Below are 17,891 nucleotides of genomic sequence, written 5' to 3' on the forward strand. Positions count from 1 at the left end.
GCCACATATACCTTACATTAAGTTTTGTGGAAAGTGCAAATTCATAAACTGTTAAGTTCTTATGGTCATTAGTTAGTGTTTGATGTACCACAACATAATTCTGGATTAGAGTGGTGCTGGAAAAGCACAGCAGTTCAGGCAGCATCCGAGGAGCAGAAAAATCGACGTTTCGGGCAAAAGCCCTTCATCAAGAATAGAGCAGAGTGCCTGAAGGGTGGAGAGATAAGTGAGAGGAGGGTGGGGGTGGGGAGAAAGTAGCATAGAATACAATAGGTGAATGGGGGTGGGGATGAAGGTGATAGGTCAGGAAGGAGGGTGGAGTGGATAGTTGGAAAAGATGATAGGCAGGTAGGAACAAGTCATAGGGACAGTGCTAAGCTGGGAAGTTTGGTACTGGGGTGAGGTAGGGGAAGGGGAAATGAGGAAACTGTTGGTCCACATTGATGCCCTGGGGTTGTAGTGTTCTGAGGTGGAAGATGAGGCGTTCTTCCTCCAGGTGTCGGGTGGTGAGGGAGCTGCGGTGAAGGAGGCCCAGGACCTCCATGTCCTCGGCTGAGTGGGAGGGGGAGTTGAAATGTTTGGCCATAGGGCAGTGTGCTTGATTGGTGCGGGTGTGCCAGTGATGTTCCCTAAAGCGCTCTGCTAGGAGGCGTCCAGTCTCCCCAATGTAGAGACCACCGCATCGGGAGCAACGGATACAATAAATGATATTTGTGGATGTGCAGGTAAAACTTTGGATGTGGAAGGCTCCTTTAGTGCCTTGGATGGAGATGAGGGAGGAGGTGTGGGTGCAGGTTTTGCAATTCCTGCGGTGGTAGGGGAAGGTGCCAGGACAGGAGGGTGGGTTGTTGGGGGGGGCGTGGACCTGACCAGGTAGTCACGGAGGGAACGGTCTTTGCAGAAGGTGGAAAGGGGTGGGGAGGGAAATATATCCCTGGTGGTGGGGTCCGTTTGGAGGCGGTGGAAATGCCGGCGGATGATTACTAACCTATAATTCTCTGTTTGAGCTCAGTCTCGAGAAAGAAGTAGAATGACATTACAGGATCGAATCATCTACTCATTTAGCGAAGGAGATCTCCTTTAAAAAAAACCTTTAAAATTGTAATAGGACGAGACGGATAAATGCAGGAAGGACCTTCCCAATGACTGGGGAGTCCAGAACCAGGGTTCACAGTTCAAGGATATAGGGTATGCTATTTAGGACTAAGATGCGGAGAAAATTCTTCACCCAAAGAGTGGTGAGTCTGTGGAATTCTTTGTCACAGACAGCAGTTGAGGCGCAAAGCATTTAATATATTCAAGGAGGAGTTAGATATAGTTTGTACAGCCAAAATAGATCAAAGGTTATGGGATGAAATTGGGGACAGAGTACTGAGTTGGATGATGAGCCATAATCATATTGAATGGTGGAGCAAATTTGAAGGGCTTGAATGGTCTACTCCTGTTCCTGTTTCTATCAGTTCAAAATGAGAGGGTTTACCATCCACAATTCTCAGTCCAGAGATAATAGACTAGTGATATAGGAGGCCAGCAAATGATGTGGATACTTGGGAGCACTGCTCAAAAAGTTCTACCAGCCACTTTACTCCACCTCACTGACATGCATATGGTCGATATATCATTACTTTGCCTATCTGTCCTGCCACACATTATGGCACTAATGTGCCAGTGAGTGCATAAGAACAGGCAGCATAGATCTTCCCCAACATTGACAGTACAAATATTGGATCGGAGTAAAAAACAAGGTGTAAATTGTTGGAGCGACATTCTGCAGGCAGATCAGATTTGAAGTGGAACTTATTCCTTAATTGGCAAATGCACCCTGAATCTGTCCAAGGTGTCATGGTCACTAACATGGGAACACAGGAAAGGGCACTGTACCCACTATAAGTCTCTGAACAAAAAGTATATTTTAAAACCTGCAAACACCAGTTGTATTTGGATCGGAACCTATCATGTTATGTATGCTGACATGACGGACATTTTTAGCTTTGAAGACATTAAAGGCTGGCATGGAGGGGGCAAGAGTGGGGGAAGCAGTTGAAATGTGAAAACAGAGAGGTTTTCACTGGAATTTCAGATAGACACAAAACATATCCAATATTTGCCGCTAATTCCTCCACCACTCACCAGAACATCCTGAAACCATATTTCCAGATCAAAAGAATTGCCAGGCAAACATTCACTAATTGTTTCTTATTCTTTCAAACAGGATAATAAAATTATTTAAATGTTTTGTTCTGTTAGAGGATATGAGGAGTGTTGGATCAGCCATGATCCTGTTGAAAGGCAGAGCTGCCTCAAGGTTCTGTTCCTATATCTAATGGTCTTATTATAATGACTGATTCTTGGCACAAATACACACGTTTCATGTATTTATTCTCATTACAGTAACATCAATTTATTAAAATATTTAAGGTCATTTCTACAGCATATTTGATTTTAGCTAAGGGAGTGACAGATGTGTTACTTTTCCAATGGCATTGACAAATATGTTCCTGTTCGTATAGTTTAGCAAATGGGGTAAACACTGCCCTCCGGTGGCACATTTAAGTAACTAAATATAATTCTGTTAGACTTGACCGTTCCTCCAAATTCTCACTAATAATACACGTACAACATTTTGTCAGAGACAACTCTGAGGGTTCAGGGTAACAAGTGAAAATGTCAAGTTTACTCATGTTGCCAATATAACCTTGCTGTCAGGTATTATTTTGTAACAATAGCTTAAAAAAATCACACAACACCAGGTTATAGTTGAACAGGTTTATTTAGAAGCACTAGCTTTCAGAGTGCTGCTGCTTCAGATAGCAGTGATCCGAAAGCTAGTACTTCCGAATAAACCCGTTGGACTGTAACCTGGTGTTATAGGAATTTTAACTTTGTCTACCTCAGTCCAACACTGGCTCCTCCACATCATTTATAACAATAAACATTTATAACTCTAACATTTAACTGTCAAAACAATAATTGCACAATGCCAGTAAAGTTGCCTTCCACAGTAAAGGAAGAGGGGTGTTTCAGATCCCACTGACCTTGAGAAAAGTATCAAAAAATTTTAAAGTTGCAACAATATGGTTATTTGAACATTAATAATCGTATCCATCAATATGGGGTGATTGATTTACTGTTGTCGCATGGTACCAAAATACAGTGAATGGTGCTGTTCAGTATGCTGTACAGGCAGATTGTACTATACAAAGTACATCAAGGTAATAGAACACAATGCAGAATACGGTCTTAGAGCTGCAGAGAAAGTACAGAGAGATCAAAATTAACATTTGAGAAATCAGTTGGAATGCCCATCAGCCATGATTAAATGGCAGAGAGGACTCGATGGGCCATTCCTATGTCTTATGGTCTTATATTCAAATAGCTACAGTCACAAAAACCAGATGTGAAACCTGTGATTCCTGAAACTGAATTTTTTAAAGCAGGTTGATAGTAACAGAGAAAAATACAGCTTTTCATAAAGAGGAATTTCTCATCTGTTACCTGACAGATTAAAGAATGACTGGTCACTTCTCTCAGCAAGGGAGAGAAGTTCAAAAAACTTGCTCAATCAACTTAAGGTTTCTCTGAAAGATAACTATAGGATAATATTGATTCATATTTGACATAAAGCAGCCTGTCCACTCTTTGAGGTGAAATTAAATGTTACGTGAGGGGAAAAAAACAAAATGGAGAAATTAGAGTTAAATATGTTCCATTATAAAATATAACTTCAAACCAATTAATTGTTGTGAATGTGATTTTGTTCTTAAATTGCTTTTGCACACAAGTTAAAGTATTGTCTATTCATACAGTGTACTTGGTCTTCCAAGTGAGGATGACTGGCCTCTAGATGTGGCACTACCAAGAGATGCATTTTCAACAAGATCTCCACAACCAATACAGGACTTAGTACCAGAGATAAATGAACCAGGGAAAGACCTGCTGCTGGTATGCTTGTGTTCATACATTATTCATTAACAGTACAATTAATTTTTGTGAGCAAATGCAATTTTTATTATTGAAAACTGGCAAATCAACATGAAAATTTACCAACTTATATGATTTTTCTCAAATAGTGGATATCTATGAATTTATAGATTTTACTTAAACTCTGCACTCCTTTGTTGAAAGATCATGACTAGGAATTTCTCCAGAGCTATTATTGTTTTGCTGCTGTTAATCGAGCTTTGACAAAAATATGCTTTTGGCTAATCTTGTGCTAATTGTAACTCAGTATTTTATTTTTATTCTGTTTGTTTCTTTTTTAAAAAACAGAAATTTCTAACCTTTAACCCAGAGAAGAGAATATCTGCTTTCAGTGCACTGTCCCATCAATATTTTATGGACCATGAGAAATACACTGAGAATCAGAACTTGTGTCTATCTTCAAACCAGTCTTCTTCAGAGGGGAACACAGCTTAACATCCACCCGAAGTATACAAAGCCGCAAGATGTGCTGATTTCGTAGTACGATTTCATTTGTCGAGCATTGAATTTTTGGTCAGACATTATACTCTTGCAAAGATTACTTGACAACTCAAATATTTTACAGTATGACACAATCTTATCAGTATGCTGCTTTTAAAATATGTCTCTTATTTGTGCTTTCTTGATTAACAGTAAACCACCAATCGGTTATATAATGAAACAATGCAAAAACTGTTGCGGCTCCTCCGCCATCTCCTCCCTATCCATCCTGCCCCAGGAAATTTCTGGACTCAATTAGCTGCTGTCTATTCACAAATGCTGCAAAATCCTGTTACCTGAATGTGGCGTGCTGCAAATGTGAAGTATTTGGAAAAATGGGATAAAGTCACTGCCAAACTACCAAGTACAGTCACTGCCAATCCTGCCAGAGTTTGTTCTCCAGCTGCTAAGGCCACAATTTGTTACGTTAAAAGAAAAGACATACTAAATGTCCTCACTGAAGAAAGAATGTAATTTTTTAAATGATCTTTGAATAATAAACCATTAAAAGTGAAACATTTTTCTTCAACCATTGCCCAAGGTGCTGTGAACATTTGGGTATCAACAGTGTTTTATATCAACAAATATTGAAAACATTTCAGAAGTGATTGCTGTGGCATTAGCTGGAACAAAAGATTTTAACAGAACAGTTGGATTTTAAAGAACTGCTTCATATTTTGCCAATATGAAGGAACATTGTTTTTAAAAAAATCATGACTACTTTTTTGCATTTATACAAGATGCTTGTTTTAGATGGTATTTTTATATATACTGTAACAAGAGACAAAGCAGTGAATTTGGAAAAATATATCTTTATCTTAAGATGCTTAACACATATCCGTATGTTAAAATGCAAAATGAAAAAGCTAGTGAATGAATCATTTACATTTTCAATTTATGATGATCTTCAAATTTCACAGAAACACTCCTCCATGCCTAGTACTTACAGAATGTTATGAAGAGGTAATGTATGTTCAACTTGGGGTTGTCACCATTTGCTGAACTTAAAACTGGATAGTCACATCTTAGGGACATGGTATAGGATCAATAACTGATCCGTGCAGATAAAAATACAGAAATATATTAAAAATTAAGTTTCTGTGTTTAAAAAAATGACTTGTCACAAGTTTACGTTTTGGAAATTGCCAGATAAAGCAGACTGGCTGAGGCAAACTGGATGGATGGCATCCCAGTCAAACTGCAATGTTACAGATGAATGGATATGTATCCCATGGTAGTTAAATCATTGTAGTGCAATACAGCACTGACTATGATCGAATCCAATGCATATTAGTATCTATCTTATAAACTGCACTGTATCAGTTGTGTTCAAGTAGAAAGCCATCAGCTTCAAATAACTCTGACAATACAGATTGGTAATCATAAAGTGCTTGTATTTAACATATAAATCTGGATTAATGTTAAATCAGCCTCAAGAAACAATTTGCTTCATATAATAGCTAATATTTATATTTTTTCTTTGAGATAGACTTGCTTTGGTAAGAAATCATTGCTGGATGGCTTTTAGGACTGTATGTGTAAAGGTGAAAACAAGTAAGTACATCAATCACGTATTAAAAAACTGCAGTTTACAAAAATTAAAGCATGGTGAGTGAGAAAGGCATATTTACTTTGATGGACTATGAATAAAGAGGGTTTAACATGTTAAAGTAGCATAATATTGCAAGGGACTTTTATATATAACATGATTTGGAGATGCCGGTGTTGGACTGGGGTGTACAAAGTTAAAAATCACACAACACCAGGTTATAGTCCAACAGGTTTAATTGGAAACACACTAGCTTTCGGAGTGACACTCCTTCATCAGGTGATTGTGATGAAGGAGCGTCGCTCCGAAAGCTAGTGTGTTTCCAATTAAACCTGTTGGACTATAACCTGGTGTTGTGATTTTTAACTTTACATATAACAAGTTGTGCAACCAGTCTTTGTTTCAGTGACTGATGAAAAGCAAACAAAATATTGATTACAATAGACTTTGGTGTTGATGAGGTATATCTTTGATCTCGACAACTAGGAAATGCATGTGTTCAGCCTAATGTCAGTACAGATGAATCTTATGCATCAACATGATTTGTAAATATTGTTTAAAAGGCATAAAATAAAGGGGATAATTTTAACGTATATTTTAACAAGACATTTATATTAAACTGAAGCTATAAACTTTCTAACATGTCAATTTCAGGGGAATTAATAGTATTTTTGAAATGTATCTACATGATACCAACATTCAGCAACTAATTTGACTATGGTGCTTCTAGATAATATTTTTATCTTTCAGGAGAGCTCTAGGGCTGCACTTTCTAAAATAGGTGAGGTGGATTTGTAGCAAACATCTTCCATCCTATTGTAATAAAGTGTTTCTTTTGTCTTCAGTTGAAATCATAATCATTGTTAAACATACTGCCATTGTAGTATTAGACCACTGTCTCCAACAAAAATGGCCATGAAAAGCAGAAGTAGATGAATGGGTCAGCAAAGAGGAAAAAAGTAAAATGCAAAAGAAACAGTAAATAGTATAGGAAACATTTCCTGTTTAAGGAACAATCATTGCAGTTTAGTTTATGTATGAAGTAAAGATAATGTCACCATTGTCCGAGGTGACCAGAGGGCTGCTCTGTCATAGAAAGAGATGACAGGTGGTACATTTAACCTGGGGGTTACCATGCCTCAGGCAAGGAGAGAGTTTGAGAAGGCAGAACCATCCTGATAACCTAAATCTGAGTTATTTTAACAGCACCTTTTTTATTTCAGGGCAATAAGTGACATACAGTATTGCAAAACAAAACATGTTTTATAGGTTGCTATACGTTCTTTCAGATATTGCAATGCCATTGTCCCATCCTCCAAACTGTGATTCTCACTACCATGTCTCATTCCTGCCCTACTCTCAGCATATTATCAAAGTCCCAGTTGTGGAAAAAAAATCTTAATGCCATTAGTGGACAGTTGGATGTCAGTTTTGTTTTAATTTTAAGAAATAAACAATAATGAAACAGTCCAATGCACATGCCATTTACAGTGCTGTTTGGTTTCCTACAAGCCATGGAACAGAGTTTTAAAGAGGCTGCCTCAAGTTCTATTCTACATAGTAAACTTTAAGTCTTAAATTGAAAATAAAATCGTAAGCAATAGGTATATTATATAGTTTAACCATTTGCTTAATAATTAGAATGTAGCCTGTTGTATTTCCAAATAAATTGCAAAGAAACTGATAGCATTGGAGCTCCCACATTTCATAGCTCATAAAATCAGAAAACCTTGTTTCTTTTTGCAGTATGTATTAAAAATAAAGCTTTACTTCTGTACACAGGTTCATATATATTTCAAATTCCCAAGTTTCTGTGCAAAATGTTCAGTTAGGGATTTCATGGATTGCTGTCGAGTGTGGTGCTGGAAAAGCACAGCAGGTCAGGCAGCATCCAAGGAACAGGAGAGGGCTTATGCCCGAAACGTCGATTCTCCCGTCCCTTGGATGCTGCCTGACCTGCTGCGCTTTTCCAGCAACACATTTTCATCTCAAATCTGATGTCCAACATCTGCAGTCCTAGTTGATTTCATGGATTAAACAAAGCCAGTGAAGTTTATGTACCTGGTGAATATCACTACAGAATCTAGGTAACCCAGATATGATTTTCAATATCCCATGACTCTATTGTCAATCAGCCATAGTTCAGGCTATAAACCAATGACTATCATTATAGTGTATAATAATAATTTACATATTAATTGTCTGCCTTGAGACTATTGTATGTTGCATCCTCATTAAGAACAGGTAAAACTATGTGATGCACCTGTGGCTGTAGCATCCATCAACATGGAAGTTTTCTGTACTGACTTCAAACTCTAGCTTAATCAGTGGATTAGATTGATATTTCAGTTAAAACCATTCCAAGTAATGTACTAAGCACTGTGCTGTACATAGCAAATAAAACTGCAAACCAAGAGGTGTTGCCACAGCTACAATGAAATATATCTAATAATGATACAGTTCCTTACAATTTCATTTCTAAAAAAAAATTAAAGAAACTTGTCCTAAATGAAAAGGTTTAGCAATGCAAATTTGCATTGATTTGATTTCATTAACCATTGTCAAAGAATTTTAAAAACAACTTTTCATGGAAATTATGATTCTTTAACCATTGATTTATAATACTTGCATCTAATTAGTGAAAGTTTACTTGTATATAGAGCAAAATAGTGGCTGTCAAATGTCTCAACTAATTTCACAACACTAATATGATGTGCAGTTTTTAATTAGGCTGTTGAGTTCACTGAAACATTAGCCATAGCTAGTTGCTAATATTGATATAAATGCTAGTAGACTGTTGGTGATATTTTTTTCCATTTGTGGCTGTGATGATATTTCTAATGTTTCAACAGCAAGAAATAGCACATAAATGACAGTCAGTATATTCACATTTTTAATGAAAATACTGCAGTCAGAAAGCGCATTTCCACTAATGATCTCAATCCAATATAACCATTTAAAATAATAACTTTCGAAGTATTTCTGTATCAAACATTGTGTTTTAATGGAGTTCTGGGAAAAATATAGCAAAGAAGATTTAGTCAAGCAGCTATTGCTCAGTAAAACAAATGTAGTCATCCAGACTCTTCAAGATGAGGAATAAACTGTTGAAGCTTTTGATTACAGCTAGAAATGTCAGTTTGTTTTCTTGTAACTTTTGTAACAATGAGCAAGATAATCATGTTAAATATGTAATGTATTATCAGTTATCCAATTTTCAAATTAATCAATGTTCCAGAAATACTGTATACTCCTCCTCCATAGTCATTATTTTGTATTGAGAGGAAGACAGACAAAGAATGTGATAAAAGAGAATTGAGAATGGGTGTTAAACAAGTATTGAGTGAGCATTGGAAAGGTAAAGGAATTTTGGGAGTGGATAACAATTGGAAACAAATAAGTTAAAGTAAATAACATTGCAGGAACCACAGAGGTTAAGGTGTTTCAGAAAAATGATTGGCACATTCATTACCCAATGGTCTAAGCACTGATAACTGCCAACAATAGAATTATAAAAAACAGAAAACATTAGGCAAGTATTATACCCTTTCACAGAATGGGCGTAATATCTCAAAATTAAAATAGAAATGAGAAATTTGATATGAATGTAATAAGCATTTGTATGGTGTTAAACAGGCTCATTGTTAGTGAATAGAAAAAAATATAGAACAAAAGTGTCTTATTGAGAAATATGTCACACCAGAGAGCATGACCATGTAATAGTGGGTTAATAATGTGACCTTGCTTTTCAGTAGAGCACTATGGCTCTGCATGTAACTGATTGCTGTCAGAGTTTAAAAGGTTTGCAATGTTAAGTAGGCTGCAGTGTAAAATCATGGAGGAGGTTTGGTACAAAGTGCTGCTTTAGTTTGGACAGTTGTGGACTATGTACGATTTCAACATTATGCATTAATTGTTCTTATGGTATATATGCAATTTTAAAACAATTTTTAAATTGTTAGATATGCTGAATAGTTTTAGTATAATGAAAAGCTGGACAAGGAAGGCCCCAAATTCAATTTCCACTGTGTACAATCACAACTGGGTAGAAGTATGAGACACTACATTTACGTTGAGTATCCATGGTTAGCAAAGAGAAAATCAACCGAGGTTCCTATTTCTGACCAATATCCAACAACTCTAAAACGAAATGTTAGTCTGTGATTGGCAGGTGAAACAGTACTGTGTTTTGTGATGAAAGCATATAGTATTCACATTGAAGGTTGGCAGTTCCATCAGACGTTTCTTCCACAGATCTTACATCCAAAGATTGGGATTTCAGAACATTCTAATTTTAGCCAAAAATTGAATGGAAAAATGGCACTTGTCCTGCAATTTCATTTTGGTTTTTAAGTATGGTGATGGGGCATGCATTCTGTCAGATTTTACCTTTATATGTTGTCCTATTGCTAAAAATACATTTTTTTCCAGTGTAGCTATAGTTACAAAGGTAAAACCTCACATCTTCATGAGAGGGAGAATAAATGAATCCTCAATTATTAAAAAAAACAGTAACACAGAAATGGCATTTTCCAAGAAGCAGCTTTAAGGAATAAAATAACTCCTAAAGAGATGTCACTAATATTTAAAACTAAATGATGGGAAAAAGTTTCCAATATCAGTCCAGAAAATCAAGAATAAATTAAACTTTGCATATATTGAAATTCCACAATCATTAAAGCTCATCTGAAAATATTTTTTCCAAACCTGTCCGGTCCACAAAACTGGCTGAGACCCCAGATTGAAATACCAAGGGTGATAATTTTACCTTGCACCCATTTGTAGCTGCTAAGTATGTCAGTTAGTGTCTTTTAAATGCAAAAGAAAAAAAGTCAACAGTTGTATTCTGTTATGCTGACTAATGGCACTGATTCATGGGATGATTTTAAGTTTTATTATGCAAATTCACTTTTTAGACAAAACTTGAACTGTAACCTAACCTGTGCAGTCTGAAGCTTATTTCCTAATTGTGCCCAAAGGAGAAACTCTCTTCAACACAATATTAAAGATAGAGTTCTGCTGGTACTGTACTCCTGTATATAATACATCATGTCAAAGTAATAAAAAAGTTCAACAAAGCACAATCTTGACAAAATACTTCTAAATTGCATTTTTTGTTATTTATTCAAGAATATATGTCACATAAAGCAGCAATATTGTTTAAATCAGAAATTCATTTTACAATGAACAGTGGTTTTAATCCTTAAAGCTAAATTATACTTAGAATATTTGACATTTGAACAATATCTGGTCAGTTTAGAATATTGACTGTGTCATCATAAAACTGCTACAAAGTGAAATGTTGCAAAACACATAAGACACACTGCAATCTTTATTTGTGAATTTAAGCTGCAGTTGTAACAAACGCTTATTTGATTCAACACATCATGGCACTTTATACTTTTGGCTGTGCCTGTATCAGTCATAAGATTATGAATTGTATTATACTCTACAGTTTACCATGCATTCAGCATTGATATATTGCAGCAGATAGGCTGTTACTTCTGTGAGCTGACACTTAAGACGATGATATATGTTTTATATCTGAAGTATAATTGAAGGTATCCAATGTCTAAATCAGAAGCTGATCTATTTTCAATTAAAACACCATAATTTACTATGGACATCAGGTATTAACAAAATTCACATCATACTGCGAGTTTAATTTGCAACTTAGTGAGTGAACCACTTTGCTAATTAATGCATATTCGTGTATTTTAGCATAAATACATTTTAAGATGTCCCATCGGCTACGATCAATATTGCTTATCAAATGTCATTTAAGTTTTTTTTCTGTTTTACACTGAATTAAGTCAGAATTCCAGTGTTTTACAGAAAAAGAAATAAACTAGCTTGTGTGCACTCAATTTCCTCAAGTTGACTTTGCAAAAATGAATTCCAATACATATTTGATATAACTAAATTTTGATTTCTAAAATGCTTTATAAATGTAAGAACAAGGAGTGGGCTGGCAATTCAGCCCCTTGAGCCTGTTCTGCTATTTCATATGATTATGACTGTACTCATCTCTGACTTAATTCCACTTCTCTGCCTGCTCTCCATAACCGCTCAACTTTTTACTAATTTAAAATCTGCCCATCTATCTTAAATTTACTCAATGTCCTAGAATGAGTAGTAAATTCCAGATCTATGGCACTTGAGAGAGGTAATTTCTCCTCCTCCATTTTTTACCTGCTCCCTTTATCCTAAAGCTATGACCTCTTGTTCTAGATTAACTCACATGAGAAAACATTTTTTACACCTACTCTGTCAATCCCTAAAACAAGTTGCTCGCATTTAATTACTTAGCCACACCAACACATTATGTTCTGATGCCTCGACATTCCCACAGATATAATTCCAGTAGGTGTGGTTGGATCACATCCAATAGATCCCACCAGCCATAAAACCTGAAAACTTTGCAGGGTTAATGGGAGAACACCTTGTTTCAGTAAAATTCATCCCTTAACTCTCTTTTCTACATGCCCACAGAAACTCCCACATTCTTTGTATCCTTGATCTGCCTGACATTCCTGTCAGCCCTGTGAAAATAGGAGTATTTTTCAAAAATGCCTTGAATTTTCAGGGTTCATATGGAGGCGAATATGCCTTCATTCAAAATACTGCACACCACATAAATGCTGATTGCCAGTTGGAACAATTCCATAATGAGTACATACTTGTAGCTTAACATATTCGTTCCCACTGCTATTTGTCTCATCCAGAACAGATAGAAGTTCCACCCCTTATTCTGGGGAACAGTGAAGATCTACCAATTTGATCTCCACCAATTCCCTGGTTCTTCCTGGAGTTATGGCAGGAGACTAGCAAAATATCTGTGATATTTCAAACATACTTTCTAGACCGTGTTCCCTTTGAGTCCAAAAGGTATTTTACCAATGTATGGATGTTCATAACATTGGTAATTTTGTCACTTTCCTATGCCCTTTAGCAAGGACCTTGTCTGTATAGACTTACATGACAGATAAATCTTCAACCTACAAGTTAAATTGAATTACTTTGTAAAACTTATTTTTGATTAAACAATCTTGTGTTGAATCAAATTATATTTATATGTTCAAGTATCTTGTATGACTGGTCAAGCTTGCAAAGCAGGTGGTTAGATTAGTATGGACACCAAATATGTATAATGGAACAAATATGATTAAATATTTATAGGTTTTTTTGTAATAGCTTTGTACTTAGAGCATTCCTGATTCATGTTTGCTGCTAAATTTATGCCTTGCCTGGGTCTACAATTTAGAATGTGTTAAATAGGGAACAAGATTGCATTTGCAAAATACACCAATGTTAATGCTGCTTGTGTTTGGTGGACTTTTGCTGTCTCTATTTTATGTTTTACTTTAGCTTGAACTGTTCTTAGCTGCTAAATCATATTTTGGAAATAAATAAATATTGTAGTGTGTACTATACTGTGGAAATGTGTTTGACTTCAAAAGAATCTTTTTATAATTCTGTAAATGGGATATTAATAATATGCCATTTCAATGGCAGAATGCCATGGGAATACCACATTTCTCAATCCAGGTGGTAAATGAGGGTTGGGGTTTGGAATTGGCAGCGGTAGTCAAAGGAAAGTGATAGCCCATCTTCTTTAAAATGTAGAATCAGCTAAATACATTTCAAAAATTTACTATTTTGGTAGCAGACACAGAGGCCAGAATTTTGTCACGTTGCCAATGGTTTTACCGCTGATCAGAGAACTAACTGAGTACTTCCCATCAGCTCCATAGGAAATGCACGAGAAAAACTTGTGTTCTTGAGACAATGAATTGGTTATCCACACACCTTCTCTACAACTGAGACTTCCAGTGGTGGAATTCTGGCCTGCTCAGAACTGCAAATTAGACGTTAGCTGCTCATCAGCTAGACAGACAAAAAGGAAAGGAAAATGTTGTAGCTCTGATATTTAAGGATGACATCAGGGTAGTAGTGAGAAATTATATTTCTATGATGGAAAAGGTTGAATTAATGTCAGTGGAAATTTGAAATGGTAAGGTGAAAAAGGTACTGATAGGTATAGTCTGTAAGCCATCAAATAATAGCGCAGTAGAGTGGACAATAAACAAAGAAGAAATCGATGAATGTAAAAACAGTATGGTAATTACCATTGGGGATGTTAATCTCCATATTGATTGGTCAAAAATCAAGTCAGTCAAGGAAGTCTTGAGGGGGAAGTTCATAGAATGTATCTGTGATAGTTTTTCTCAAACAGTATGTTTAGGAACCCACAAGGGAGCAAGCTATCCTAGATCTGGTCCTATGCAACAAAACAAAGTATTAATGATCTCATACTTGGGGATGAGGGAGATGTCTAAGGTACACTGGAAGCAAAGAATAGTGGAGGACTTTCAAAGTGCGTTTTCAGTGCTCAGCAAAAGTATATACCAGTGAAAAGGAAGGACTGTTTTTAAAAAAAAGTGATTAATCAGCTATGGATAACTAAGGAAGTTAGGATATCAAATTGAAAGCTAATGCATACAAAGAGGCAATGATTATTGGGGAAACTAAGGGATTGGGAAATCTTTAAAGGTCAACACTCACAATAAAAGCTATAAAGAAAGGTAAAATGGATTATGAGAGTAAACTAGCTCAGAACAGAACAGATAACAAAAGCTTCTACAAATATATAAAACGAAAAAATTTAAAGTAAACATTGGTCCTTTAGAGGACGACAAGGGAGATTTAATAATTGCAGATGAAGAAATGGCTGAGGTGTTAAACAGGTATTTAGTGTCAGTCTTCACAGTGGATGACACAAATGACATAGCAGCATTTGATGACAAGGAGTTAATGATCTAGAAATGATCATCATCACAAAAGAGGTAGTGTTGGGCAAGCTAATGGGGCTAAAGATAGACAAGTCTCATGGCCCTGATGGAATGCATCCCAGGGTACTAAAGAGATGGTGAAGAATAGCAAATGTGCTTGTGGTAGTTTACCAAAATTCGCTGGACTCTGGGATGGTTCTGGCAGATTGGAAAACAGCAAATGTGACACCAGTTTAAAAAAGGAGATAGACAAAAAGTGGGTAACTATAGGTCTATTAGCTTAATTTCTGTAGTGGGGAAAATGCTTGAATCTATAATCAAGGAAGAAATACCAAGACATCTGGATATAAATTGTCCCATCAGGCAAAAGCAGCATAAGTTCATGAAAGACAGGTCATGTTTAACTAATTTACTGAAATTCTTCGAGGACATTACAAGCACAGTGGACAACAGAGAACGAGGGGATGTGGTGTATCTGGCTTTCCAGAAGACATTTGACAAGGTGCCACACAAAAGGCTGCCACATAAAGGTAAACATTGTTACAGATAATGTATTAGCATAGATAGAAGATTGGTTACCTAACAGAAAGCAAAGGTGTTTTTCTGGTTGGCGATCAACGGTTAATAGTGTTTGAACCGCAATTGTTTACAACTTACATAAATGATTTAGACTAGAGGAGTGATAAAGCAAAGTGCAGAGGAAACTGAAAATCTGCAGAGGGATATAGATAGGTTGAGTGAGTGGGCAAGGGTATGACAGATGGAGTACAATGTTGGTAAATGTTAGTAGGAATAACCACAAAATGGACAATTTTTTAAGTGATGAAAAATTACAGCATGCTGCTGTGCATAGGGACCCGAGTGTCTTTGTGGTGAATCACAACAAGTTGACTTGTAGCTGCAGCAGGCAATTATGAAGGCACATGGAATATTGTCCTTGATTGGTACAGGGATGGAGTTTAAAAATAGGGAGGTTATACTGCAATTGTACAGCATGCTGGTGAGGGCACACCTACAGAAATGTGTATAGTTTTTGTCTCCTTATTGAGAGAGGATGCACTAGCACTGAAAAAGGGTGTAGAGGAGGTTCACTAGGGTCGATTCTAAAGTTGAGATGGTTGGTTTATGAGGAGAGATTGAGTAGTCTGGGACAATATTTATTGAAATTTGGAAGAATGAGAGGGGATCTTAGAAACATAAAGCTATGGAGGGAATAGACAAGATAGAAGCAGTTTCCATTGGTGGGTGAAACTAGAACTAAGGGGCAGTGCCTCAAAATAAACAGGAGCTGAGTTGAGGACAAACTTCTTCATCCAAAGGGTTGTGAATCTGTGGAATTCCCTGCCCAATGAATAGCTGTTGAGGATATCTCACTGAATGTTTTGAAGGCAAAGATAATAGATTTTTGAACAGTAAAGGGAATTAAGGGTTATGATGAGCAGACAGGCAAGTGGAGTCAAAAGGTGTAGCACTGGAAACACATAGCCAGTCAGGCAGCATCAGAGGAGAAGAGTCGACATTTCTGAAGAGCTTATGCTCAAAAGGTCAACTCTCTTGCTCCTTGAATGCTGCCTGAGCTTTTCCAGTGCCACACATTTTGACTTTGATCTGAAGTCCTCACTTTCTCCTAGGCAGTAAGTGGAGTGCACTAAAAGATCAGCCATGATGTTATGTTCATCATTGCTGCCAGCTACTGGTGGCACTGCACCAACTGAAAGCCCAGGATCAAAGAGCAACTTTGAGTCACAGATGAGTGAAGGCAATTGGGGAAACTCCACACCATGCTAATTGCAGCTCTAAGACTAAAAAGTTTGACAGCATCCAAGAAGCGGCTTGCTTTTTTGGCACCACATCTGCCACTTTGGTCATTCACTCCCTCAACAGTAGATGCACAGTGAGATAAAATGCTCTGAAGCAACCTCGGACTTCAGTACCTAAAGAAGAAATTTAGCAGATGCATGATAACAACATGTGCAAGTTCCCCTTCAATCTACACACCATCCTGAAATGGAATTATATCTGTGGCTTAAAATCCTGGTAATCCTAACAGACTGTGTGTACTAGTACATAAATGCTGCAGTTCAACATGAGAAGACCACCACCTCACGTTGCAGTTAGTGATGGGTAATAAATCCTTGCCCATTCAATAATACTACTATCCATAGAAAGAATAAGAAAAGATAGATCCCACAATAGTGTAAATGCAGATGGAGCATAAAATTGTTTTGCAACAATGCATTTTGTCTATGAGCAACAAATATTAGTATAGTGACAGTTTAGGTGATAAGTTTGTCTCATACAACAGTTTGGATCATATTTTGCAGATGAGAATAAACATTAAGGTGTTTTCTAATGTAATAGACAGAATGTTAACTTACTCTATCATTTTGAACAGTACTGTTAATTATGGTCTTTCCAGATAGCTTTTGTTTCAATTAGATGGTGCCTGGATATCTAAGCACTCAATCACGTTGAACACCTTTATCAGTTTGGTTTTGGTTTATAGACTAACACACATTCACTGAAAATTTCAAAGTAACTGAGCATCTCTAAAGTAAACAAACTGGTGACTCAAATGCTGGAATTGTTAAACATCAGATGCTCCAATTAAGACAGTTACAGTCTTCATTCTGGACGAATGAACCAAAACAGACCTGAATGTTTTCATCATTTGCGTTTTATCACGTGAAATTTGTGCACTGGTGGTAGATTCAGTAACACTCGGCGCACAATCTAAACCGACCTTGTATTGCCTGGAGATGGACACTAAACATCCACGGGCACAATAGTTTAAAGTGAGTTTAACGTCTTGGCCGCCATCAAACACAGCATCAGCATCAAAATGATGCATTCTACATAGAACATAGAACATAGAAGAATACAGCGCAGTACAGGCCCTTGGGCCCTCGATGTTGCGCCGATCCAAGCCCACCTAAACTACACTAACCCACTATCCTCCATATACCTATCCAATGCCCTCTTAAATGCCCATAAAGAGGGAGAGTCCACCACTGTTACTGGCAGGGCATTCCATGAACTAACGACCCGCTGAGTGAAGAACCTACCCCTAACATCAGTCCTATACCTAC

The 17,891-nt window shown here is 36.8% G+C and overlaps 1 protein-coding gene and 1 long non-coding RNA gene across 5 annotated transcripts in view; one reads left to right on the forward strand and one right to left on the reverse strand.

The window, feature by feature from the left end:
* cdk6 (cyclin-dependent kinase 6) overlaps positions 1-5,131 on the forward strand; it is a 233,619-nt gene extending 228,488 nt beyond the window's left edge. For 3 of the 4 annotated variants that reach the window (XM_043689700.1, XM_043689697.1, XM_043689699.1), the window contains exons 8-9: positions 3,807-3,942; positions 4,270-5,131. In XM_043689700.1, the coding sequence (XP_043545635.1) occupies positions 3,807-3,942; positions 4,270-4,416 (283 nt within the window). In that variant the 3' untranslated portion in view covers positions 4,417-5,131. The remainder of the gene's footprint in view (positions 1-3,806; positions 3,943-4,269) is intronic. The other variant, XM_043689701.1, reaches the window with a different exon arrangement.
* LOC122549750 overlaps positions 1-17,891 on the reverse strand; it is a 120,871-nt gene that overhangs the window by 101,189 nt on the left and 1,791 nt on the right. The gene's annotated exons all lie outside the window — the stretch shown is intronic.

This window comes from Chiloscyllium plagiosum, chromosome 5 (genome assembly GCF_004010195.1).
Source record: "Chiloscyllium plagiosum isolate BGI_BamShark_2017 chromosome 5, ASM401019v2, whole genome shotgun sequence".
Lineage (NCBI taxonomy): Eukaryota > Metazoa > Chordata > Chondrichthyes > Orectolobiformes > Hemiscylliidae > Chiloscyllium > Chiloscyllium plagiosum.